This window comes from Pleurodeles waltl, chromosome 2_2 (assembly GCF_031143425.1).
Source record: "Pleurodeles waltl isolate 20211129_DDA chromosome 2_2, aPleWal1.hap1.20221129, whole genome shotgun sequence".
Taxonomy (NCBI): Eukaryota; Metazoa; Chordata; class Amphibia; order Caudata; family Salamandridae; genus Pleurodeles; species Pleurodeles waltl.
Genome location: NC_090439.1, coordinates 471,344,261 through 471,369,899, shown reverse-complemented (window position 1 = coordinate 471,369,899; position 25,639 = coordinate 471,344,261). Strand labels below are relative to the sequence as shown.

Sequence of the window (25,639 nt, the reverse complement as noted above, 5' to 3'; positions counted from 1 at the left end):
GTACTTTGTGCTTTTTGGCTCTATTTTCATCAAAATCTTTAAAAATGCATATTTCCGGTTCTACTGATTTTTGTGCTTTTGGTCTTGTTTTATTTCTTAAGACAGCTCTAATCTTCTAATGTGGTGTGGGGTCCTTTTTGTGTGGTGCTTTAACTTTATTACTGTTTGAAGTGTTGCAAAAATATGTTACACATTGCCTCTAAGTTAAGCCTGGCGGCTTTCTACCAAGCTACCAGAGGGTTGAGCACAGGATAATTTAGAGTTGGCTTGCACCACATCATGACAAGGATTGTGGTTGCTGCTTGACCAGGGCTTACACCCCAGTCAACAAACAAGCCAGTTTCTTACATGTGGTATAGGGAACAGGCTATGTTTGTCACGTTTTGCAGTGCATTTTATTAAGTTTGTGTATAATGGAGTTAGTCAGTGTCACCTTTAAATCATGGTGTTCGATAGTAGTGTGTTGTAGGTGATTGACCCTACATTTAAATGTGGTCTGGTCTCAATTGTTGAATTCCTGGGCTGCTTGAGTATTTGATTGTTGTGTGCAATCCTTACATTTGCTGTATGCCTCTAATGGGGCTGCTGTCAATGTGTTCAGAAGATGTCCCTAATTCTTCTGGTGCCATTTCCAGAGGACATGGTACTGGATGCATATTAAGTGCTTTCTTTGGCCTGCCACTTAGTCATCTTGGTTTGGCCAGCTAGTGTGACTGGGTGTGGTGGAGTGCTGGTCTGCAGTTGTGTGTGCATGCACATAATGTAGTGTATAGTCCTCGCAGGGATGTGTTTGTTCCTTGTGGATAATTGAGAAGGTTTGAGAGTTTGTTATGCTGTGTAGTTTAGTAATGTGAGGTGGATATCCGGGGATATTGTTTTTAAGTGTAGTTGTGAGGGAGGCTCATAAACAATGTCCTTGACCATCTCCTTCTTGGCGCGGGCTGCTCTGCTTTGCTGATTGCTCACACCACTCCCATTTCTCTGGGCTAGTAGGAGACCACGGTCCAGCACGGATCGATAGACTGTCCAAACAGCATAGGAATGCTTGAATACACATATGGTAAGAAGGGCAAAGAGCGCACAATGACATAGGGAGTGAGGAGGGAGAAACTCCCACAATTTCAGTCACTCTGTCCTTTCACGACACACACGCCCTAGTGTCACTGGTATCATTCCGCCCTTCACATACCAGGGAGCATGGAACACCTTCGAGGAATTTCTTATATTGTAGAACCTTAAATTATTGACACGGAGTGCTTGCTAAAGTCTTTTCTATTAGGGCTCCTCAAACCAGTTGATTTTACGAACTCAAGTGTCTCATTATTTTGCTACGGGTAGGAACAAGGCGACCTTGCGGCTCAATAAGCCACACTACTCTAATTCACTCTGACAGCTGCGGCCTTCCACCCTACAGCGCTGTACAAGCAGGTTGACTATAAAAGTCAGAAACAGTCGCCAGAGCGTCATGCCCACAATTACCAACGAGAGAAATCAACACCAAACAGCTAGGAATAGGGATCGACGACCGAGACAGCCATCTAATATTATAGCGTGATAACTGTAGTAGTCACAGGTGGTTTCTAGAGCATGATACTAGCAATTTTTAGGAGAGCAGAATTTGGTTTCTCCACCAAGAATGTCTCTCCTTGTGTCTTTCTTTCCTTTATTCGTTTTAATATCTTTCTTCGCAGCTTTTCTTTCCTTGTTTCTTCTTTCTTTCATTTTCCTTCTTTTTTCCATTTTGTTGTTCATTTTGCTGCCCCTTTCTTTCTTTTCTTCTTCGTATCCTTCTTTTTATCTCTCTTATAATCATTCCTGTTTTACTTTTTCCCATCTTTTCCTGCGTCCCTCTTTCAACCTCTTCCTCTCATTCTCACACACTTTATTTTTATTTTACTCTTTTACCTCTCTTTCCAATTTGAATGATGTTCCGTGCACTTTTTCTCTCATTTAGTTACTGTTTTGGCTTTTTTGGAACTGCTAGGCCCTGTTGTGCTGTTTATGTGATTCTGTCCGAGATCATCTCTAACCAAGGCAAATAAGACCATAAACCACAACTAAATCATTTAATTTAATACTCTCACTTTACCAGGCGGCTTCTGGTGAGTAGCATGGGCAAATGCCCATTTTGCCCACGCCTTAGAACGGTTCTGTTGATGGGAGGAAAGCACAATGCACAGGCGTTTGAATGTGATTTTATTACACTTCAGTACATACCAAAATTGTTCAAAGGTGTAATACTGTCAATATAAAATGATTGGTATAAACTAATTTCCTTACTAGTAAAACACATCTTAATCTAATGAGTGCAAGCCCAGACTAGCTCCAAAGAGAAGAAATGTTTAGCATTTACTGTTGTGTGTTTTATTATATTCATTTACTTGAGATAATGTGTTTACTTACTGTACATTATTACAAACAAAGCAGACCAAAGGGGCATTTGGAATTTCCAGAACTTGGTAAAGAATTGATATGTTCCATCCGCCCTATTTAGACTTAGAATGTGGACAGCCATCGAAAGTTGTTGGACGTCTCATACATCCTATTTAAAGTGAATTCATACGTATATACTCTCAATAGTGTGAATGAGATAATAGCCAGTATTTTGCATATACATACGTCTTACACTCTAAACACCAACACTAGTCTATACCAAGTGTTCTTCATAACACCCATCTTTTCCCTTAACATTGATCTTTGCATAATTTTGCTCATCAGCTTATATATATATATATATATATATATATATATATATATATATATATATATCAAGCTTTGCTTCTCCCTTTCCTTCCACATGCTCTCAATTGCGAATCAATGGCTCTACTTCGATTGAAGTGGCCTCATATTGTTTTTCTCTGGCTGGATCTGCCTCTCTCTCCAACATGAATATTTTAGTCCATGATTGGTGTTTCATTTGGATCAGGAGTTTCTTCTATGGCAATCATTTCCTCTACGCAAGGTTTCACAGGATCTGAAATACAAAAAAGAAATTGTTTTACCCCCATATTCCAATAACGTATACAAAATATCCATGCGTAATTAACTGATTCTGCTGTTAGAGAATCCACGGCAATAAGTGATGATTGACAGAGCTGTACATGAGAGGAATGTATTCTGTGTCTAATTCTTGATTGTTATTAAATCAGTGACAATCCACTATATTTTCCTCTTTTTACTATCTTCTTAACATGGCTTTTTTACTGTTTCCTGTTTCCATCCTTCTCAAGCGTGCAAGGCCACCACAGCTCTAAAAGAGAAATCAAGGTAGGGCATCTCCATATTCTCTAATCAACAGTTCCAAATATGTGAAGTAAAAGATGGGGTACAACTCAGTTTCATGTGAGAGTGAAAGGTGATTATATGTTTTGTTACCTTCATATCCATCATGAATGTGACATCAACTGCTTGGCTGCTAGCCAGAGTTTTCTAAAAACCTTTCTTCTGGGAGCAAGTGAGATAATTGAGTTCTGAATCTTGACCAGGATCCATATTCAGGTTAGGACTTCCCATGGACCAGGGTTCTTAAACCTGTATACTGCATCTAAGTTGTCAGGGCACAGAATACTATGCAGTCTGATGTACTGTCAGGCTGAGCCTTAGAGAAACAAGCAGGCTGAATTTAGTGGTTTTAAGACCTCTTTAATGGGTAGATTTGACCACGTTCCAGGAGGCTATTGGTTCTCAAATAGGAACTTGCCCACTAACCTAAGTTGTAATATACTAGTTTTGTTCAATGGAATTTAAATGTGTCCCAAAAATGGTGAGGTGGTAATTATAACATTGCCATTTGTAACTGTACAATAAACAAGCATTTGCAATGCAGTGGTTCTTGTGTTTGCTCGAGTTAGAGCTGTTAATGTTGTAAATTGCTAACTGGACTTTTCTTGCCACTTAAATTGAAAATGAAAAGTAAAACAGTTGACATAAGCAAGCTGATTCAAAGAGCCATGGCTATCATGAGCATGAGCATGAAGGAGAGACCCAAAAGGAAAAAGAAGTTTGCTCGCAGTCAAACATATCGGCAAACATGCAATTATCCATGTAAAAGGGTCGATGGCCTAGGCAGGAATAAAACAGCCCCAAGGAGGGACAAACGTAAAGCATTTATCAATGATAAGAAAGGGTTTTTGAAAGACAAGCCCATGAATGAGTGATAGTGATGTGCATGCAGTTGGCATGGTTGAAAGCATATCAGCTGCAACACCCCTTAGACGTTGTAAATGTATGTGGTGGTATCCCAACCACCAGGAACTTGTCCCCCATTTGACTCCTTGAGGAACCCCCGATCGGCTTCAACACTGGTGGTGAGAAAACTTTGATCACTGTCTCTCTAGCAAGAACAATAATCACAAGAGTTATGTTGACATTTTTATTGCTGCCTGAAAACTGTATGCACAAGGAACTCTGCAGCAGGTGCTTTTAAATCGTAGGTTATTGCTAAACACTGTGCCCCCCCCCTGAGGTCAGTGCCCCCCTTCCTGGTCAGCGCCCTGTGAGGCCGCACCAGTCCCACCACCCTGAAGCCGTTCCTGGGGGATCCTGTGTATTAAGGGCCCTCAATGTCTTAGCAAGTGCCTTAAAAGGAACACCCCAATGTCACACTTGTTCTGAGGCCTATGTGGCTAAGACTCCCTGTTTTGGGAGTCTCAAAAAATCACGTGGGCCTTCAAATGCGCAGAACCTTTAGCCTTGTGCAGAGGGCCCCTGGATCATGGAATTCCAACTTCGAAGACAATTAATGTTCCGAAATTGGAATCTTTTCTGTTCTTCACCGTTAAATGTGATGGGACAGCTGCAGGTTTGGTAGGGAAACCATCTCTGTGAATTTCGGTTTTTGTCCATCTTTGACAAACCCTAAAAGATGTCCGTTGTATGAGCAGCATAACTAAGTGTTATGTAGGGATGATTTTGAAACTAGTTTATCTTTCAGTGTACCTCATTTGTAGATGTGAGTATTTAGCTGCTCATAGGATTGTTAAATGCCCCCTTTATCTGATCACAAATCTGATAGGAGGGAGCAGTCTCATACTGTGGCACAAAGTCTTACCACAGACAGAAAATATTCAAGAGTTGATAATCGTTGGCTGCTGGTACCCTCTTTGGCTTGTTTCAACCTGCACGGCACAGCAACTCTGGACAGCTGGAGGAAGAGTTACTCTCTCTAACACTTGTTGCTAAACTGGGCAACCTGACTGTTTGCACCTGATCTGAGAAATATCCTCTTTGCAGCTCGGGGACTTGCAGTTATGCCAGATCCAGTTCGGGATTCGGGGCAATCAGCAGGCAGTGTACCTGCATTTCTAAAAATATGCTCAGATGTAGGTCACTTTAGCTTTGCCTTCCTATTTCAGGCCAATTTGGATGCTGTTGGCAGTACCGCTGCAGGAAGATGATTGACTGGTTCTTGCCCATTCTTTGAACATTTTGTGTGAGCCCTTGCTCTAAAGATAATATAACCTGTCTACCCAAAACCAATCTGAGGGAAAGTGGAAAAGGCACAGCCGGTCTAGCCTGGTCACCAGGAACTGGATGAGGAAGCATCAGATGTTAGAAATATTGAAGCCCATGTATAGTATCCAAAATAAAAGAGGAATTTATCTATCTATGTGAACTGAAATTTATAAAGACATAATTTACAACTCATATAGGTACCAGGCACCATTTATGTCATAGCACACCAACAACTACAGTGCTAAAGTTGCAATTTATATAATTTGAGTTCATGTGGCCTAGAAAAATCCTAAAGTGATGCACAAGTTAAGAGCTGCTGACAATCCTTTTAATAAAGTATAAACTCTTGCTGATAAACTGCAACTGTCGACACAAGCTACATTTACCTCAAATAATAGCTTTTAGGACACCGTGATTGGTTCTTCACCTTTAAGTAATTCATTCTCATACACACAAAATTGCAGGTGGTGCATTTAAAATGATGGGTTGCTCAAAACCTCTGTCTAGCACGCAAGCAGCGTCATGCCTAAAATAAATCTAAGGACAGACAACACTTTGCTATTTCAGTTAGACTATGAGTACTAGCAAAGGAAAGTGATCTCACTTTGAACTTTTAGAATTAGATGAGTGTACACTAACCAAAATATAAGAACTTTGTGGAAAAGAAAATCTTAAGCAAGTGCCCTACGTGTCAAATAACCAGCAAAGGGTGACTGAATTCGAAAAATCACCCTACTTGCAAAGTTGCCATTTTATTTTTGGAAAAGAAAACCTCACCAGCCTTGCACAATGTGCAGCTGGAAAGGTTTTGTTTAAAAAAGGAGGTATGGTATCAGCGGTCCTTTTCCCTTCTACCTAGGCATGTGTAGGGCAGTGGGTGTCGCTTGGCAGCTCCTCACAATCCTTCTCAGTGTTGTTATCTACACAAAAGACCTTCATTTTCAGTGCTGGCTAAATCTGCGAATGATTATTTAAGCCAAATGTGGATCACCAGATGTGTGGTCATTTTTCACTGTGTGTTTTTTTCTTGCAAACCCCCTTCATATATTATAGGAACACAATATCACTGGAAAACACATCAGAATAAGAGGAACGGTGTAGAATTTAAGCTGAAAAAACAGAGGATTGGGTGGTAAAATCACCCCTGAGTAGCAAAGTACAGTAACAGATTTACACTGGTACGATTTTACAGTGCAGTTGTTCTGACACGTTGTACGTGTGGGCTATGGTATTTAGTTAATTTCATCTTAGTTCCTCAGATGATACCAAACATGTTATAGAAAAGAGAAAAGAAGGTATGCACATCCTGTTTCTTGTACATCTTCTCACCAAGCAGCTTCACATCCAAAGGGCATTTCTGCTCACTGGTAGATTTGTTAACGTGTTCTCCTTGGCCTTTAATTTATACTTGACATGGCGCTGATTTCTGTTTTTCTGTACTTTTACCACATAATATTTTATCTATCTCCATTGATGTCGGTTGGAGTCCATTGATTTTTTAAACTGTGAGAGGTATCCATCTATATAAGAAAACCCTTCCACAGATTTGATTACCAATATGGTTGAAATTTCAGGAGTCACCTTAACTTCTGACCATTTCGGATACTGGTGCACAAGAAGCAGCGCTTCATTTGAGCCTGTGGTTTCCGGTGCAGGCACCGACACTTTATTTTGAGGCCCGGCACTTATTTTTCTGCGTCAAGCATGTACTGCGAGCAAAAGACATGTATGGGAAAGACGGGGGAAGAGAAAAACGAGAACACATCACAAAGAGAGAAAACAGAAAGCTGGAAGAGTGAGATGAAGGGGCTGGGATGTCTTCAGGATTTCATCACCTTAGCCTTGTGTTTCAGAAGAGAGCTTTGGGCACCGGCACGTTTTTACTTACAAATTAAGCACTGACAAGAAGCATAATACACTTTCAAGTGACCTCTAAAAAACAAAATGATCTACAAGGTCTAAGCCTAATTCATTCCAGAAGTTCTCATTTGTTAAAGGGTGAGTTGCCTTCTCAAGTACTGTATCTTTGTATACCTTACTTCTCTGCCCACTCAGTCTCACTGTCTTTTTTGGGGCATCAGACATCCGCATTTAGCCACTGCTTAGTGTTTGTCATACCTCCAAAAACTAAAATACTTGTGTTCCTACCCTCAGGTCTAACGTAACTTGCACTCATTTAAAGGAATAATTCAAGAGCATTTTAATTCCAGTATATATTGTAATTGTCATATGTAAATTTCGTTAATTCCAATATCTTGTGTGATCTTTGGTTCTAATCTCATTGTGGCACACTAAATCTGATGTACTTCACCTTAATATAGTGGAATACATATGAAAACACTTTTTTCACTTTAGACTTACACAGAGGTTATTTAATGCTTGTGGACTTTCCTCGTTAAAATTAGACCCTAGGCTAAATAACAGGCTGTCTGGTTCTAATGCCATCTTTGCCTTAGTGGCCAAGAGGACCAATGGTATATCAACTATCTGTGTGAAGTTGTGTTTGAACAAGTGCCCTTATACAGATTACTGCTCCTTCCTATAGTACAGTTCCAACATTTTCACGCACCAAGTCCTGAACACTGTGTTTCATGGAGTGGTTTTACAACTGAATATCAGGAATTTGAGTGCCTTCATGATGCCAGATGGCAGGTTTGGGGTTTGAAGAAATTGATTATTATATGTAGAGGGATCTTAAAGGTGTTGAGCACTCCAGGATCACATCATTTTCCTTGCATCTATCTTGGAAGTGCATAATAACATTTTGACAATTGTGTTGTAGACATTACTAGACAAAGACAAGGCAGTGAGCGAGAACAACTGCATGTTCCTGAGATCTGCTGTAGTTTATTTGTGCCATCTCATGATAGGGTGATACCAAAACCAGAACTCATTTCAATGAAGGAGTGCATGCCACCAGCACCGGTATATGAAAAATGTATATATTTTTGGGTGTGTGTGAATGCTACGCAGTAGTCATTAATAACCATGCTTCTGTAGTTAAAGTATGTTGAAAGTGTAAAGAGAAAATTATGAATGCCTCTGTCCTGGAAAAGAAGAGTGTGATGACATTTGATTCTTCTGCCTAATGATCTGGGCTCACCCAAGAGAAACAAGGGAGAAAAACTAGCGATCCCATTTGCTTCAAGTACAGTAAAGGAGGGAGGGTGTAAGTGTGCTGTCATTGAGTGCAAAGCTCGTGCACATACATGGACAAGAGGGAGATTCATACCATTGAAGGAGCTGCTTTGTACTGCAAACTAATCATAAGCCTTCAGTGTACAATGTTGTAAATATTAGTCCCACAACAAATCTATACATGAGTAACCAATTGTATAGAAAATGCCTTACTACCAGTTTGTGGCAGAGTATTTATATAGCAGGGTTAAAGGATACTTCTGTAGATTACCTGTCACAGTAGATTACCTGTCTCTGTATAGAACAGGGGATGGTCCTGAGATGCAGGAAGACAATTACTGACTCATTGCTTGGATTGATGAGGACGAGCTCGTGGTGCATGCTAGCAGGAAAGTGTAATGCAACAGAACAATTAAAGTTGATAAATGTTTAGTAACAGTATGTGCAAATTACCAACAGGGTTGACTAAGGGCAAAATCATCACCTGATAGCCTGCAGCCATACTCAATAGTGGCAGCGAGCCATCATTGAAGGGATGTCTGACAAGAAAAGGAGTTAGTTCATTTTTGAGGACCTTGAGAGACTGTTTGGCTAATGGGATGAAACAATTTATAAATAGATATATAACTGGTGAAGAACAGACAGAAGGTTGAGAAAGTCGAGAAGGGTCGCAAGTCATGGTACGCGTGTATTGCAACAGGATTTGTCAAACATGCCGTCACCCATGGAACCAGCTGTACTAGAGAAAAAAGTTGCCATTGTTGTAATTGAACCTTTTTGGATTTTTGAAGATGGAGCACCTATATCCTATATTGGTGTTAGTGTAAATCACAAAATAGTTTTACGTGAGGGTCATAAACAATATTACATTTTTGAAAAAAGTATTTGTTGCAAAAGATGTACCTTTCAGTCTCTCAAGAACCCTATTTTACCTTAATAATGACTGCTGATGAGGCACTGCTTACTGTTTATCCTTCGTAGATGATGATAAACAGAACCGTACTGCCATTCTTTCTCCTTCCTTCCTTCCTTTCTTTCACGTTCCATTTCATGAAGTTAGAACCTATTTAGTCTCATGCTCTTCACCTATCATATGTGGTCTCAATTCTCTCACGTTCACTGCTTTCATTGTTTACATAGAGATGCTTAGGTCAGTGCTGATCTAGGAAGGTGGAACCATCCATCAGTGTGCAGATGACACCCTGCTGTACTACAAAGGATCTAATCCATCAGCTATTGCAACCCTAAGTGAACCAAGTGAGCTCCTATTCACTGCAACCGAAGTTTGCCAAAATACAACTGATTGGCCTCCACTCTGATCACTTTCCACCCCAGTCCAATGTGGCCTGAAAACCTTTCCACTACTGGCATTTAATCACTGTTAGCTCCACAGGCTAAGCTACTCGACATCACTATCTATTAAAATATAATAACAATGCCAGATATATTTCCAAATGCTAATATTAAGACTGTCTCGCTTCCTACATTGATTATGGTATGACAATCCTGGCTGGCCAGACCAACACATCAGTAATACCTCCTCAGGGAACTACATTGTGCAAATGTATCTTGCCAAAGGTGTTAAAAAGTCAAATAGAATTAAACTCATTCTGAATCACCTCTACTAGATTTTCTTAGAAGATCAAATATCCTTCAAAATGTCTTGCTTAGCGTTCAAGGCCATCCAACTATGCCTACCCTTCTACCTGAACAACAAACTTTACATTGCAGGAGGATCACAAAACACCAACAGCAGAGCAATTCTCACCTGCTGCTAAAATTCTTAAAACTGAGAAATGGTTAAATTATTAACTTGGGTCCTTCACTGGCATGCGGCAGAACCTGCCTTTTGTTCTTTTATTTTACAACTGATTATGAACGTATGTTGAAATCTTTAATACAAATATATAAAAACAAAGAAAGTGAAGACACCCAATCAAGCATTCGCCGGCAAGGCGCAGAGTCCTTGAAATTCTCTGCCTGAAGACATGGCTGGAACCAGATGTGCTAACCTTCCTAAAGGCCTTGAAGATGAAGTATTTCATTACTGTTTTTCATGAGGTTACCTCATTTGCTGAGTTGCGCATTGTTGTATTGCTTTTGTATCACTTGTGAATTGCTGGCAATATTGTGAACCGGGTGCATTATCTCTGCAGTATAAATAAATACATGGTGTCTCATTAAATTAAGATTTTCCTAGAAGGATCGGAAAACAGGCACTTGTACATCTCTATGTATCTCGGTAAACTGGGAGGCTTCAAGCACGGTAGGTAAAGTGACTCACTTTCTTAGATTGTGCTAAGTGCATTGTACAGAATTGTATTCTCCATGTAAAGAGTTGGTGGTGTTCTCGAGAGAATATTTTTTTGTTTTAAGTGCATTTGAACACATATCTGTTCCCCAGCAGCCTGGAAATGGTGAACTCCGTTGATCTTCAGATATATTGTAAGGAATGGAGGAAACAATTGTGTGTCACAAGATTGAGTTGGAGGGCTCAGTGTACTGTGAAGAGTGGGAAGCTGAGAAGAGAAACGTGAGGTGTTATTCCGCCTAGGACCTGGACTTTATTTAAAGTCACAGTCATATCATCCAAGAATAGTTTACTTTGCCAGTGGAGTGAGGAAAACAAACAACGTGTTCGTCCTTCAACAGAGTTAAGACTCAAGGCTTATAAAGTATTCAGCTGGTGACTGGGGACCACCTTAGCCCAAAGCAAGAGCGTGATCTATTCAAACAGTGTTTTTATTCATACTTTGAACTGGGCAATTATGGTTTACAAACCGCAGGGCGGGTTAAAAAATATCCCCTACAAAACTAGATGTGGTGAAGATTGGAACTCCTGTTCAACACAAGGGTTGCACATAATAAATGAAATTGTATTGCTTTATAGATGTTCAACTAGTGAATGCAAGTCATTTGCCACAGTATTTTTGGCCCTGATCAGAACTCTAATCGGCATCGTGTTTTAGGTTGATGATAATGGTTAGTATTTAAAATAGGGCTCTCTACATGCACACGTAATCTAAAATGTATTTATGCAAATACGGTTTGCCAACTGTTTAATTCTTCTATTTGAAAGTTTAATAACGCGAAGTAAAGTTTGGTTCATATTTAGTTACAAAGTTCCTTTTTTCAGCAATGTTCAGATGATGATGCAATTTAATGAAACACATCTAAAGATTGGGAATGACTGCCATTCCCCAAAGTACAATTTAGACAGCAGTGGAGGCTCTTTGCCATTAAATTACGCCTGAAATGACTGCATTTTATTCATCTTGTTAACATTAATCCTTTCTTTATAGGATTTGGGCTGTGGCTGCGTAGAGAGGAATCAACGGTTGGAAGAATCTCATGCACTCAGGATGTCTGTCTGTCCTAGGAAGAACTGTGGGCCACCGTGTCTGTGGGTTCTAATATGTGAAGCTCAAAAATACCATTCAATAGGTTCCTGGAACAACAGATGGACCTAAAATCGGGTTATATTCATATATATATATATATATATATATATATATATATATATATATATATATATATATATATATATATATATATATATATATATATATACACATATAGACACACACACTCTCTCTCTCTCTCTCATGAGCATTAAATATGCACTTGATTGACTTAGTGAGACCTCGAAAATTCCAAACTCCAGATAACCACAGTCTATGATGCAGTTTTCTATGCATTAATTCATGTACTAGGTCCTTGAAAAAGGAGACCAGTTAATTGAAGGATAATGATCACATGACAGGGGTTCACCATATGAATATTTCTCCTTATTACTATGGAAGCAATGTGGAAACACAACATGAGATAGACTACGAAATGCAATAATTGATGCACATAATGTAACGTGATAATGCATTGCATGATTAATTATGCTTACAATTTAATCCTGACACGTGATGTACACGTGAAGAAGTTTAGAATAATCATATTTATAAAGATGAAAAAAATAGTTGGAATCCATCTGATAAAATATGGTATGGGAAGTAGCAATAAAGAACTTCAGGACTTTTAAATTAGTCTGCTCACCAATTCACAGACCTACAATGCTGACATTGCTTAACACAGAATTCCGGCATGTCATTTATTAATATGATGCTTCAGCAAGTAAGACGTGTAGGTATACATGTGAAGGTATAAATATCTGCATCAACCGCCAAGGATTGATTGCATTGTGGTAGGTGAAGTAGGAACACTGAATGTTCGATGCAGTCAGACCACTACCCATTTTAAGATTTGATACAGAACAAAGCCCCACAGCATGTTTGACTATTTCGCTAAATCACCTACACTCGACATACCTGATGACAAGTACACACATTGTAATCAACCGGAGTTGTAGCAGAAACCGCTGATCCTAGAAGAAGTCACAAGCAGGGATCTACATTCATTCCAGCTGGAAATCTTTCAAGTTATCACAAATTAACCCTAGCCGGAGACCTATAAAGGCAAGAGAGGTAGCACCCTGGCTACAAAAAGGGAAAGTGGACACTTCCTATAGTATTTGCACATTTGAACAACGTGAACTTCTCGAGATTTGAGCAGAAAGTGGTCTTCCTGCCATTACTGACAAGCAACACTAAATGCGGCTGGAATGTAGATGACCCGAAGACTCGTAACTGAATATGGAACATTCCTACAAGGATCTCCACAGCAGCCTTTGAAATCTGAAGCGAAACCAGCATGCATACTGATCCTGGCTCTGAAAGAAACAAATTTACTAAATGAGGTGTTTACCTGAATCCAAGCCTGGCACATAAATTAGGAACAAGCATTGAGAAAGTCAAAGGGACTGGACTTGACGAGTTGGTCAGTGTTCATTTTTTTATTGCAAGCGTATGCCAGAAAAAAAAATGTTGCCACCTAAAAGTGATAGCTATATGCTTTCAATAAAAGCTTAACATTTAAAACACATTCATTGATATGACTGTTTTACTAGTGATGTTTTTTGAATCACAAGCCTTTTGGTCGTGCCATGCATTTTAATATTATTACAATTATGGAGACATGAATAAATATAAACCTAACCTAAATCACAAGCAGCAACTCTATTACAATTTCACTGACACACTTTATAACAGCAACTGCAAAAGTAGATAGAAAATAAATCACCATCTAACTAGGGACCTAAAGTGCAGGTAAAGAAAATAGCAGGCATTTGAAGTTTACAGAAAAAAGTACATTAATAAAGTGCATTTTGGAGTAACTGTCACTAAAGAGAAAGGGACTACCTTCAGATGGATGTGAACAATCTGCATGGACGTGTGCGCAGTCATTAAAAGTGAATGGAGCAAATGGGTATAGTGGGCTGACCCGCTGACCCTCAATGTACAGTATACTGTGGTGTGCAGAAGCAAAATGTGAATGACAACTGAAGTTACCAACATATGAAGATCGCTGACCAAAGCCTCTCAATGTATGTATGTTATGTATGATGATTGTTGAAAAAATAGAAGCCTAGCAAGCCAGTTAAAGCTATCTAAAAGACCAGACTTAAACAAGCATTGCAAAGCCAATAGATCTGGCACTGGCTGCCAGATTTATCGCTTTGTCAACGCTTGTTTTGTTTTGTCATGGGCTTCACAAAAGGTTATTGTTACAGAAGCTTCTGGGTTCTAGTCAATCCAAAAAACACACATTGATTTAGTAGCCCTGGCACTGAAGGGAGATACTTTGTGTGTGGTTGTGCTCCTTGTGAAAGGGCTGAAGGCTGTAACAGTGAAGTTAGCCAATGACTGTAGTGGATTGACCCATTGCTCCATCCTCTTTCCTGCAATGGATGGAAGAAAAATGTGAATGACACAAACTGCCCAATGACTGGCTGAATCACCCTAAAAGTAAGCATATTATACAAATAATTTTAGTAAAATCAAAAGGTTTTGGCTAACGCCAGACCTAAAAACAGTGCCACTGACTTTCCCGTCCCAAATTGTCAAAGTAGGCAGTGATAGAAAGGTAGCATGATAGATAGTTCTAGCTACAGTGTTTCTGTGATCATGACAACATATTTTATGTCTTGCTACAGTGACGGTCAGAAAAATCAGGGCTACATACATCAGGGTCAGACTAACAGTAAAAGTATTGAGGAGTATTCTTCGCACATTTGCACGAACTCCGATGACTCCAGACTGAAATACAGTAAATACAACTGCTTCTCAATAAACAGGCATTTGGTTATTTTTCTAGCTGCATAATCATTTACAATTTGGTGAAGGCGAACTTGACAGCATTTTCGCCCCATACTACTACTCCAGAAGAGGTAATGACAAGGTAGAGGTTGAAGAGGCGTTGCTGTTTGAAATGGAAGCTGGTTTTTAGTGCCCCATCACCTACCAGATAAGTTGTGCTGCTTCTACCAATGAAGTAGTGCGCTGTGGCACAAGATCAAAAGCAGCAAAACTGATTGTATCGACTAGATTTGCGATTGAAAGTTCATCTGCACCTACTGTAAGCCATCTTAAGTTTCACAATGGAAAACCAAAGCAAGTAAGTGAGCAACCTAGGCTATTGAACGAGCATATCCCAGGGCAGCGAGCAGGCATGCATCAGTAAACATGAGAGCCAGATCACAGGATGTTTGCAGAACCTCAGAGCAATATATGTGATGTGTGATTGGCTCCGCTGCCCCGCTGTTCTCTGATGTGCAGCTGCCTGCAGCAGACAGCAGCCCATGCTCTATGTGAGGAGCCTACATTTTAAGTTCTCTGTCAAACGTTGTGTAATAACATTCATAAATAATTGATAGCCCACGCCTGCACTGAATTCCGAACAACTTTAAAAGCACAGAGCAAATCTCTCCTGTCGAAACAAAATGAGCAACCATTGGCAAAGCCAATAGGTTGCGCCTATGCAAGAGGTATTGGTTAGGCCAATGTGTTTTAGCCATTTTGTACACCAGTGTGGCTGCTGTTCAGTATGGCTGAAAGTTAGTTGCGTAGAAGAGAGTAACATGGAGTTTCGTAGAGTGGAATGGGAAGAGTTGAGTAGAGTGTTGTAGAGTGGAGTTGCAGAGAGTGTTGTGTATTGGAGTGCAGTTATGTAGAGTGCATTTGTGTAGAGTGCAGTGGGTAAGACTAGAGTGCCATAGAGTGCAGTGGTATTGAGTGGAGAGGCACATAGTGGATAAGAGACATGTAGATTTCAGTGGCATAGAATAGATTGTTTGAGAGTAGAGTGAAGTTGCTTAGAGTGGAGTGGTGCAGTTTTGAGTGCAGTTGAGCTGTATGGCTTAGGGTGTAATGGCATACAGTAAAATGGTATAGAGTGCAATGGTGCAGAGTAGATTAGAGTTTTGTACAGTGCAGGTGCAGTGCAGATTGGTGTAGAGTGCAGGGGCATAGAGTTGAATGTTGCAGAGTAAAGTGCTATTGCGTAGAGTGTATTGGCATAGAGAGCAGTGGCATAGAGTGCATTGTTGCAGAGTGGTGTAGAGTACAGTGGTGTAGAGTGGAGTTGTGCAGAGTAGATTGGTGTGGCCTAGATTGGAGCAGTGTAGAGTACAGTGGGGAGGAGTGCAGTGGTGTAAAGTAGAGTGGCGAAGAGTTCATTGGCATAGAGCAAAGTGGTAGAGAGTAGGGGAGGGGAGTGTGGCATGAAGTGGTATAGAGTTCAGTGATGAAGAGTGGAGTGGTGCAGAGTGCCATGCCATGGAGTGGTGTAAAGTGGAGTGGTGCAGAGTAGAGTACAGTGGTGTGGAGTGGTGCAGAGTAGAGTGGAGTGGCGTAGAGCTGAGTATGCATATTATGGTAGCATACTGCCATTACAAACATTACATTTACAATCAAAATGACCATTACATTTGCACACGTACACAAACAAAAATGTGTGGAAACTGCATCACCTAGTGTAATGATTTGTTTTGATCATATTATCTCCTCGGGTGCCTGGGGTAAGCTGGTCTCAACCTCGGCCACGGTTGCCGTGTGCCGAGGACAAGACCAGCTCATCCTGTACCTGGCCCACAGGGGGTGTGCTAGTGCTCCCCCTGTGGGCCTCCCACCTATACCTCCGCATCAGGGATGGAAGAGGAATCGCTTCCCCTTCCACCCCTGACCTCCCCTGAGTGATTTTTGATGATGTCAGCACGCAATTGCCCGCTGATCTCATCAGAGGTCGCCTCCCATCTTCCAGAGCGTTGGCGGGGGGTTGGGGGCAGGCAGAGGCATGAAAGGAAAGTAAAGGCTTTGCCTTTCCTTTCATGTCTCTTTGAGCATTTCTGCAGCCTGATCATGAAGTGATCGGGCTGCAGAAATGCCCACTAGACACCAGGGAGTTTTTTTTTCTTCTGAAATTGGCATGAGAGCAAGGGTCGCTCCCCTGGGGGCAGATTGGCATATTGTAATTAGGCCGATCTGCCTCCAAGGGAGGCAGAAACTTCTAGACGCCAAGGATTATGAACTTTTTTTTTACAGGAGGGGAGTGACCCTTTAGGCAAGGGTCGCTCCCCTGGGGAGAACATTTATTTTAGGACATTTCTGCCCCCCTTGGAGGCAGATCGACCTATTTTAATTAGGCCAATATGCCCCCAAGGGGGCCAGAAACCACTAGGCACCAGGGAATATTTTTTTAAATGTTTTTTTTTACAGATGGGGAGCGATCCCTTAGGCAAGGGTCACTCCCCTGGGGTGCAATCTTATTTTAGGCCATTTCTTGGGGGCAGATCGCATATTTTTCTTCAGCCAATCTGCCCCCAAGGGGGTAGAAACCACTTAGGCACCAGGGACTGCTGTGTGTGTGTGTTTTGTTTTAGGGGCAGGGTCGCTCCCCATGGAGGCACATTACGGTTGGGCATTTCTGCCAATATTTTTTGTAAGGCCCATGTGCGCCCAAAGGGGGCAGAAAGCCCAGCAGAGTCCAGGGCCTGGTTATGCCCCCACCCAAGCTGAAGGGGGTAACAGTCTTTCAGCTCTCCCCCCACGCACTAAAACATATTATCCCACGGGAAGCAAGAGGACATTTGATTATTTTGGGTCTTATTTTTACATTTGGCCATGAGAGCTTGGCTAACTCTCAAAATTGTCCCACTTGGAATGGTGAGGGCTGCACGTTTTGGACTTTGGGATCCTGTCATGTAGAAAAATCGACAAGACCTAGACACATCTGAAAAGTAAGCATCTGGGTGAGTCAAGGGTGATGTGCTTCACGTGCACCTCACACTATCTTCCTACACACAATACCATGCAAACCTCCAACTTTGCTTGAAATCACACATTTTCCTCACATTTTTGTGATGGAACCTTCCGGAATCTGGCAACATGGTGTTGGTGTAGGGGTGAGACCTACTAGCCACACCCACCGGAAACCAAGCACCGCGACTCCTACCGCCGCTGCCGTGGCCGTTGCCGCTGCCGCTTCTCCTATCACGGCGGGCCGTGTAGCGGGGACCCGCTCGAGGATCAACGCCGAGGCGGCCGTTGCCGCTTCCCTTGTTACAGCGGGCAGCACAGAGGGAGCCCGAGATCGCGGAGGCATAGCTCTACGGCCGCCTCGCGTTTTGACTCGCTGCCGCCGCCGCTGCTGCTTCTCTTACTACGGCGGGCAGCGGAGAGGGAGCCCGCCCGGGGATCAACGCCGTTGCCGCTGCTGCTTGTTACGACGGGCAGAGGGAGCCCTAGGATAAACATTGCGGAGGCACAGTTGTGCTGCCTCCTCTTCTGTACGGCGATAAGAGCTGATATCGGGCGCAGGGTAATAACCTCGCATGAAAGACCCCCCCCGGAGAAAATCAAGCTATATAACTACTACGAGACCCCCTCCTCTTACGGCAGAGAACGCTGAAACAGGCAGCATTGGAGACACGACGCTGAATAGCCAGGCTGGTAAGGGGGAGGGGGGTAAAAAAAAAATTTTTTTTGGGGGGGGGGGGGGTGTATAATTACCAAAAAGCAAGAAAAGCTCTGGTAGAGTGTAAGGGCTTGTTTTGAACCGGTGAATTAAAGACTTGTGGCTATTTAAGAAAGCAGGACAATAGAACTCACTCTGACTTTTCTTTGAGGAGGAGGAACTAATGAACTTGGGGTCCCCTTGATCACGAACAGAACTGCATTCAGCATATGGAAGCTGAGAAATACTTCAAATACGGAGAAAACGTTATTGACTAGCAGTCTCTGAATGTGCTAAGCTTTATCTGCTCTCCCCTTTTTCCTTTTATCGTCATAGAATAGAGGAGAGGGGCTTTTTTTCTTTTTCTTCACCTGTCGGGGGGGGGGAAGAGGAACCTTGGAAGGCGTCAATGCTCCCGGTTGTGTATAGTAATACATCTTGGCATCTACTTACTCTCCTATGGCCACCTAGGAGTGTGATTGAACAAACAATATCGGATGCACGGGCTGTAGCGGCAGGTTTAATAAGATTTATCCGACTGTTACCTCATACAATAAGTATGGCGCCCAAAACTATCAGGAACTATGGAGATAAAAGCGAGGGTGCTAGAACAACACGTATTGGTAGGGATAAAGGAGAGACAGCCGGGTCAAGTAAGCGCCTGGCTTCAACAACTGGTAAAGAAGTTGGGAAGAATACGTCAGGACTGTTGAAAGATGTCAAGACGAGTGACAATACCACCCCCCCACTGGAAATGAATATGAAAAGCAAAAGCCAATCTACTATCACGGCTTTTCTTTCAGGTGGGGGGCAGGACAGCTCTTCTACACAGGTAACCCCCTCCCATGAAAGTAATGTGCCAGGAAAAGAAACCACTCCTCTATACATCAGCGACAAAGAGCTATGTATTGAAAATAAAGATCTCCCTGCTCAATCTACACAATACATAGAGAATCTGTCAGACACTCAAGACATCAACAGGGTAGTAAGAGAGAAGGCGTATGGCCCCCCGGGAAAATGGGCAGCTTCAAATTCAACAATTAGATCGAAGCAAGCATTGGGGTGATCAAAGTGAAGAAGAAACCATAAGCTTAACAGGATCTGCAGTAAAAAACGACGGCTCTACCAATCCTATAGAGAGCCCCAAAAAACAGGATAAAACTTCTTTGCTTACGGACTGGGGCAAAGATAACAGTGATAAGTTTTACTCCTTGACTGAAGAGTCCGATCTTAGCAGCGCCGATTGCAGCCTTAGTGAGTCTGATGAGAGTGAGTCATATGAGGCTGGCAACAAATCACTATATTGTGAATTTACAGTACGCCAGATCCGGCAACGGAGATCTGCTAAACCACATTCCGACTTCCAAGAATGTCATGAAAATGCGGCATCAACGAGCGGCAGGACCTTAAGGTGGGATTACTCTGGCATCAGTTTAGCAGATACTCCAACTGCGGGCAACCAGGGCTCCGTGAACGACAGGAAAGAAAGTGATATGGGAGCCTCTGCTGGAGATATCGTCAATTTGGTTAATACCCATGCGAATGGCACTGAAGCAGGGATCCTGCAGTCAATATACAACTCTATTAAACAACTACAAACTGAAACCAGGATAGAAAGCCGGCGCGCAAGGATCGCTACGAAGAAACTCCAGGGGTCGGTCCGTAAAGTAGCTAAGTCATGTATTGAAATCGAAGCTAAGCTAAGCTCTATGGAAGATCGGATAGTGGCAGTCGAGGAGGACATGGATACGCTCAAGGAGCAGAGTGCGGCAAGAGATGGGCAAATGACAGATGTGATGTGGAAGATGGAAGATTTGGAAAATAGACAAAGAAGGAACAATTTACGATTTCTGGGTATACCAGAAGGACTAGAAGGAAACAATATACAGGCATATATGGTCAACCTTCTTTCAGAAGAAATGAAAATCCCCGTTAAACCCAGCCTCATATCGCCCGATCACATTAATAAATAATGACGCTTAAATATACTCAAAGATCTTGGCATTTCGATTATCGCTGGTGATTAAGAAGCTGGTCTCTCCATGGCAGCATGGGTTTGTTCCAGGAAGAGATACAACTAATCATATCCAGAGAGTTTTAGCACTTTTTGACTCCACGGAAGTAGCAAAAGAACCAATGGCGGCTGCTTTTTTGGATGCAGAGAAGGCATTTGATCGGGTGAACTGGAAGTATCTGTGGTACGTCATGGAGCATTATGGGCTAGGGAAGAAATTTATTATAGCAGTAAGGGCTCTATATAGATCCCCGGCTGTGAGATTACAACTAATGGGAGGACAATCCGAGAGCATTTCAATTAGGAGAGGTACTAGGCAGGGATGCCCATGCTCCCCCCTCCTTTTTGCTGTGTATATAGACCCTCTGCTGAGACAGCTGGTGGGAAACAGTAAGATTCCACCAATCCATAGGCAGGGATGGGATACTAAAGTCTTAGCATATGCAGATGATATAGCTATACTAACCCCCTCTCCTGATTCAGCACTAAGAGAGATTGAAGTAGTGACGAAAAAATTTGCAAGGTTTTCTGGATACCTGTTAAATGAAGCCAAAACACAGCTGTTGGCGAATCAATACACAAATACTAAAGACACACGGAGGGTGGACCATGCAGTATATTTAGGTATTAATATTGCACCAAAGGTAGACGAAGTTGTCAATTTAAATATAGATCCTATACTTGCAAAAGTTAGAGAAGATATGTACAGATGGAACAACCTGCATTTAACTATTGTAGGACGATGTAATATGGTAAAGATGATTTTCCTACAGAAGCTGTTGTATCTATTTCGTGCTATACCACTGAACTTTACTAATTTAAAATTTAAAGAGATCGATGGAGCAATCATGAGATTTATATGGGCATATGGTAAGTGTAGGAGATCAAGTAAATTTATGTCTCTTCCTCGGGAAAGGGGTGGGCTGTCCTTACCAAATATAAAATTATATCAGATGGCAGCAGCATTCCAGTGTATGCGCCCTTTATGGGGGTTTAACAAAGAAGTAGTTATGAAAGCGGACCTCCCCAATATATATGAGCTGCAGATAGGAGCAGCAGCCAATGGGTGCTTGGTAACGTATCATGAGCCTGGATATTACAAGAAAACTAGGTATAAGGTTTTGGGTGCGGCTCATAAATGTTGGCGAATATGGTACAAGAAGAAAGGATTTGGTATATACAATTACTATACCATGATCTAGAAGAACTCATTGCTCCCCGAAATATTTCATGATAAATATATGGCGAAGTGGTCCACCTTAGGTATAACTAGGTTAGGCAATTTTTTTGATAACTCAGGGGTTAAGTCGTTTCGAGATCTTCAGGAACAATACGGCTTAGAGAAAAGGGACTTCTTCAAATATTTACAGATAAGGGATTTTTTAGGGAAAAAAACAGGGGGGACCCAGGGATTCAAAAGTAATCAACTGATGAATGATATCTTGGTTAATCCCAGTATAACTATTAGGTCAATTTATCCCTTTTTATTGGAAGAACAATTAGATGATCTAGAAAAGAATAAGGAAAGGTGGAGCAAGAAGCTGGCAGATGGGAGTAATAACTTCATGAAGTCATTGGAATTGGGATGCACTATTCTATTATCATCTTCCCTGCAAGCGCAACATTACAAGACTATGGGGGTCATTCCGACCCCGGCGGTCAAGGACCGCCGGGGCCGGGGATGCGGGAGCACCGCCAACAGGCTGGCGGTGCTCCTCAGGACATTCTGACCGTCGCGGTTCAGCCGCGGTCAGAACAGGAAAACAGGTCTCCCGCCGGTTTTCCGCTGTCCTGCAGAATCCTCCATGGCGGCGCAGCTTGCTGCGCCACCATGGGGATTCTGACACCCCATACCGCCATCCTGTTCCTGGCGGGTCGCCCGCCAGGAACAGGATGGCGGTATGGGGTGTTGTGGGGCCCCTGGGGGCCCCTGCAGTGCCCATGCCAATGGCATGGGCACTTCAGGGGCCCCCGTAAGAGGGCCCCACTATGTATTTCAGTGTCTGCTTTGCAGACACTGAAATACGCGATGGGTGCCACTGCACCCGTCGCACATACCCACTCCGCCGGCTCCATTCGGAGCCGGCTTCCTCGTGGAGAGGGGTTTCCCGCTGGGCTGGCGGGCGGCCTTCTGGCGGTCGCCTGCCAGCCCAGCGGGAGAGCCAGAATGGCCTCCGCGGTCTTTCGACCGCGGAGCGGCCATATGGCGGCTCCCTCCAGGCGGGCGGCTCCCGCCGCCCGCGGGGGTCAGAATGACCCCCTATGTTTGATCTGTATCATACACCAGCCCACCTCGCAAAATGGGGATGTTTGTCAGGAATAAACTGTCCAAGATGTGGGATGTTCGGGGCAGATATTATACACATGATGGCTATATGTGGGGAACTAAAAGCCTCAAGGGAAGGTATTCAATTGGTATTGAAGGACGTTTTGGGATATGATTTTGCGCTTACACCTGAGATCATGGTCTTTGGAACTGACGGCGAAATAGCAGAATCACATAGAGCATTTATTTTTGTAGCCATGGCAGTGTTTCGAATTTGTATATCAACATCATGGTTGGATTTACGACCACCGTCCTGGCAACAATGGCTGGCTAGGCTACTGTCTGTATACCACTTGGAGATGGCATTGTATGAACGAAAGGGGAAACAGGCTAGGAGGAAAGGGAAGGCTATATGGGCTCCATTCCAGGCTTGGATACAGGTCCATAATGCTCGGGTCACCCCCTTCCGAACTAACGGGTTCTATCTCTAGATAAGAGTGGAGGGGTGGTCAAGCTTTCTATTATGTACGAGTTAACAGGGTGATGTCTTCCCTTTGTCTGTTACATTCTATGTTTTGTTTTGGAACAGGTATTTCAAGTATCCATTGTAAAATGACTCAAGAATATAAGTGTTATATGTTTCCTTCCAATAAAAAAAAAAAAAAAAAAAAAAAGGAACCTTCCGGAATCTGCAGGAATCCACAAAATTCCTACCACCCAGCAATGTCGCATCTATACCCATAAAAATTCTGCCCCACTTGTCAGGTTAAAAATGCTTTTCTTCCAAACTGCCCTTTTGGACACCTTTTAGTTCCCCCTCAATTTCAACCTGTTTTTGGCTCTTCCCTGTCACAGGCACTTGACCCAGCTACACAAGTGAAGTATCATTTTTATCCGGAGACTTAGGGGAATATTTGGTGGTAGGAAATTTGTGTGGTGATCCCACACAGAAATGTGGAAAATGTGATTTGTTTAGCTACATTTGAGGTTTGCTGAATATTCTGGGTAAAGAAACATTGGGGGATTCACGCAAGTTATGCCTTCCTGCATTCCGTCTGGTGTCTATTTTTCAGAAATGTCTGGGTTGGTAGATTTCCCAAGATGGCTGCTGAGTCCAGGAACAAAAATGCAGGTGCCCCCCGCAAAAGCAGTTTGTTTTGTATTTGATAATGTTTGATGTGTCCATGTAGTGTTTTGGGGCATTTCCTGTCGCGGGCACTAGGCCTACCCACATAAGTGAGGTACTATTTTTATCAGGAGACTTCAGGGAACGCTGGGTGGAAGGAAATTTGTGGCTCCTCTCAGATTTCAGGACTTTCTATCACCGAAATGTGAGGAAAAAGTGTTTTGTTTGCCCAATTTTGAGGTTTGCAAAGGATTCTGGGAAACAGAACATGGTGAGAGGACCACACATTACTCCATCCTGGATTCCCCTAGATGTCTGCTTTTCAAAAATTCACAGGTTTGGTAGGTTTTCCTAGGTGCCGACCGAGCTGGAAACCAAAATCCACAGCTAGGTACTTTACAAAAAACACAGCAGTTGCCAATGTAAAAATGTGATGTGTCCATGCTGTGTTTTGGGGCATTTCCTGTCGCGGGCACTAGGCCTACCCACACAAGTGAGGTACAATTTTTTTTATTAGGGAGACTTGGGGGAATGCTCGGTGGAAGGACATTTTGTGGCGCTTCTCAGATTCTAGAACTTTCTATCACCAGAAAATGAGGAAAATGTGTTTTTTTTGGACCAATTATGAGGTTTGCAAAGAATTCTGGGTAACAGAACCTGATGATATCCCCACATGTCACCCGATCCTGGATTCCCCTAGGTGTCTAGTTTTAAAAAATGCGCAGGTTTGGTAGGTTTCCCTAGGTGCTAACTGAGCTAGAGGCCAAAAGCTAGGCACTTTCCAAAAATCACATCAGATTTCAATGTAAAAATGTGATGTGTGCATGTGGCGTTTCCTGTCGTGGGCATTAGGCCTATCCACATAAGTGAGGTACTATTTTTATCGGGAGACTTCGGGGAACGCTGGGTGGAAGGAAATTTGTGGCTCCTATCAGATTTCAGGACTTTCTATCACCGAAATGTGAGGAAAAAGTGTTTTGTTTGCCCAATTTTGAGGTTTGCAAAGGATTCTGGGAAACAGAACATGGTGCGAGGACCACACGTTACTCCATCCTGGATTCCCCTAGATGTCTGCTTTTCAAAAATTCACAGGTTTGGTAGGTTTTCCTAGGTGCCGACCGAGCTGGAAACCAAAATCCACAGCTAGGTACATTACAAAAAACACAGCAGTTGCCAATGTAAAAATGTGATGTGTCCACGCTGTGTTTTGGGACATTTCCTGTCGCGGGCACTAGGCCTACCCACACAAGTGAGGTACCACTTTTTTTATCGGGAGACTTGGGGGAATGCTGGGTGGAAGGACATTTTGTGGCGCTTCTCAGATTCTAGAACTTTCTATCACCAGAAAATGAGGAAAATGTGTTTTTTTTGGACCAATTATGAGGTTTGCAAAGAATTCTGGGTAACAGAACCTGATGATATCCCCACATGTCACCCGATCCTGGATTCCCCTAGGTGTCTAGTTTTAAAAAATGCGCAGGTTTGGTAGGTTTCCCTAGGTGCTGACTGAGCTAGAGGCCAAAAGCTAGGCACTTTCCAAAAATCACATCAGATTTCAATGTAAAAATGTGATGTGTCCAGTGCTTTAAATGGGCCGGTACTGTCCGGTACGGAGTACCGGCACTTTTTTATTTTGAGAGGGAGAGTACCGGCACATCTCAAGAAAAACGTAATACTTTTAATTGGAGAGTACCGGCACTTCTCAGAAACAAGCAGGTACTCTGGTACAGAGTACCTGCACTTCTATTTTTCCATTTAAAGCACTGGATGTGTCCATGTGGCGTTTCCAGTCACGGGCATT

General features: G+C 42.5%; 1 protein-coding gene across 2 annotated transcripts in view; it reads right to left on the bottom strand.

Moving 5' to 3' along the window:
* Positions 1-2,791: 2,791 nt before the first annotated feature.
* MYOM1 (myomesin 1) overlaps positions 2,792-25,639 on the bottom strand; it is a 650,420-nt gene continuing 627,572 nt past the window's right edge. For both annotated transcript variants that reach the window (XM_069219960.1, XM_069219962.1), the window contains one exon: positions 2,792-2,974. In XM_069219960.1, the coding sequence (XP_069076061.1) occupies positions 2,895-2,974 (80 nt within the window). In that variant the 3' untranslated portion in view covers positions 2,792-2,894. The remainder of the gene's footprint in view (positions 2,975-25,639) is intronic.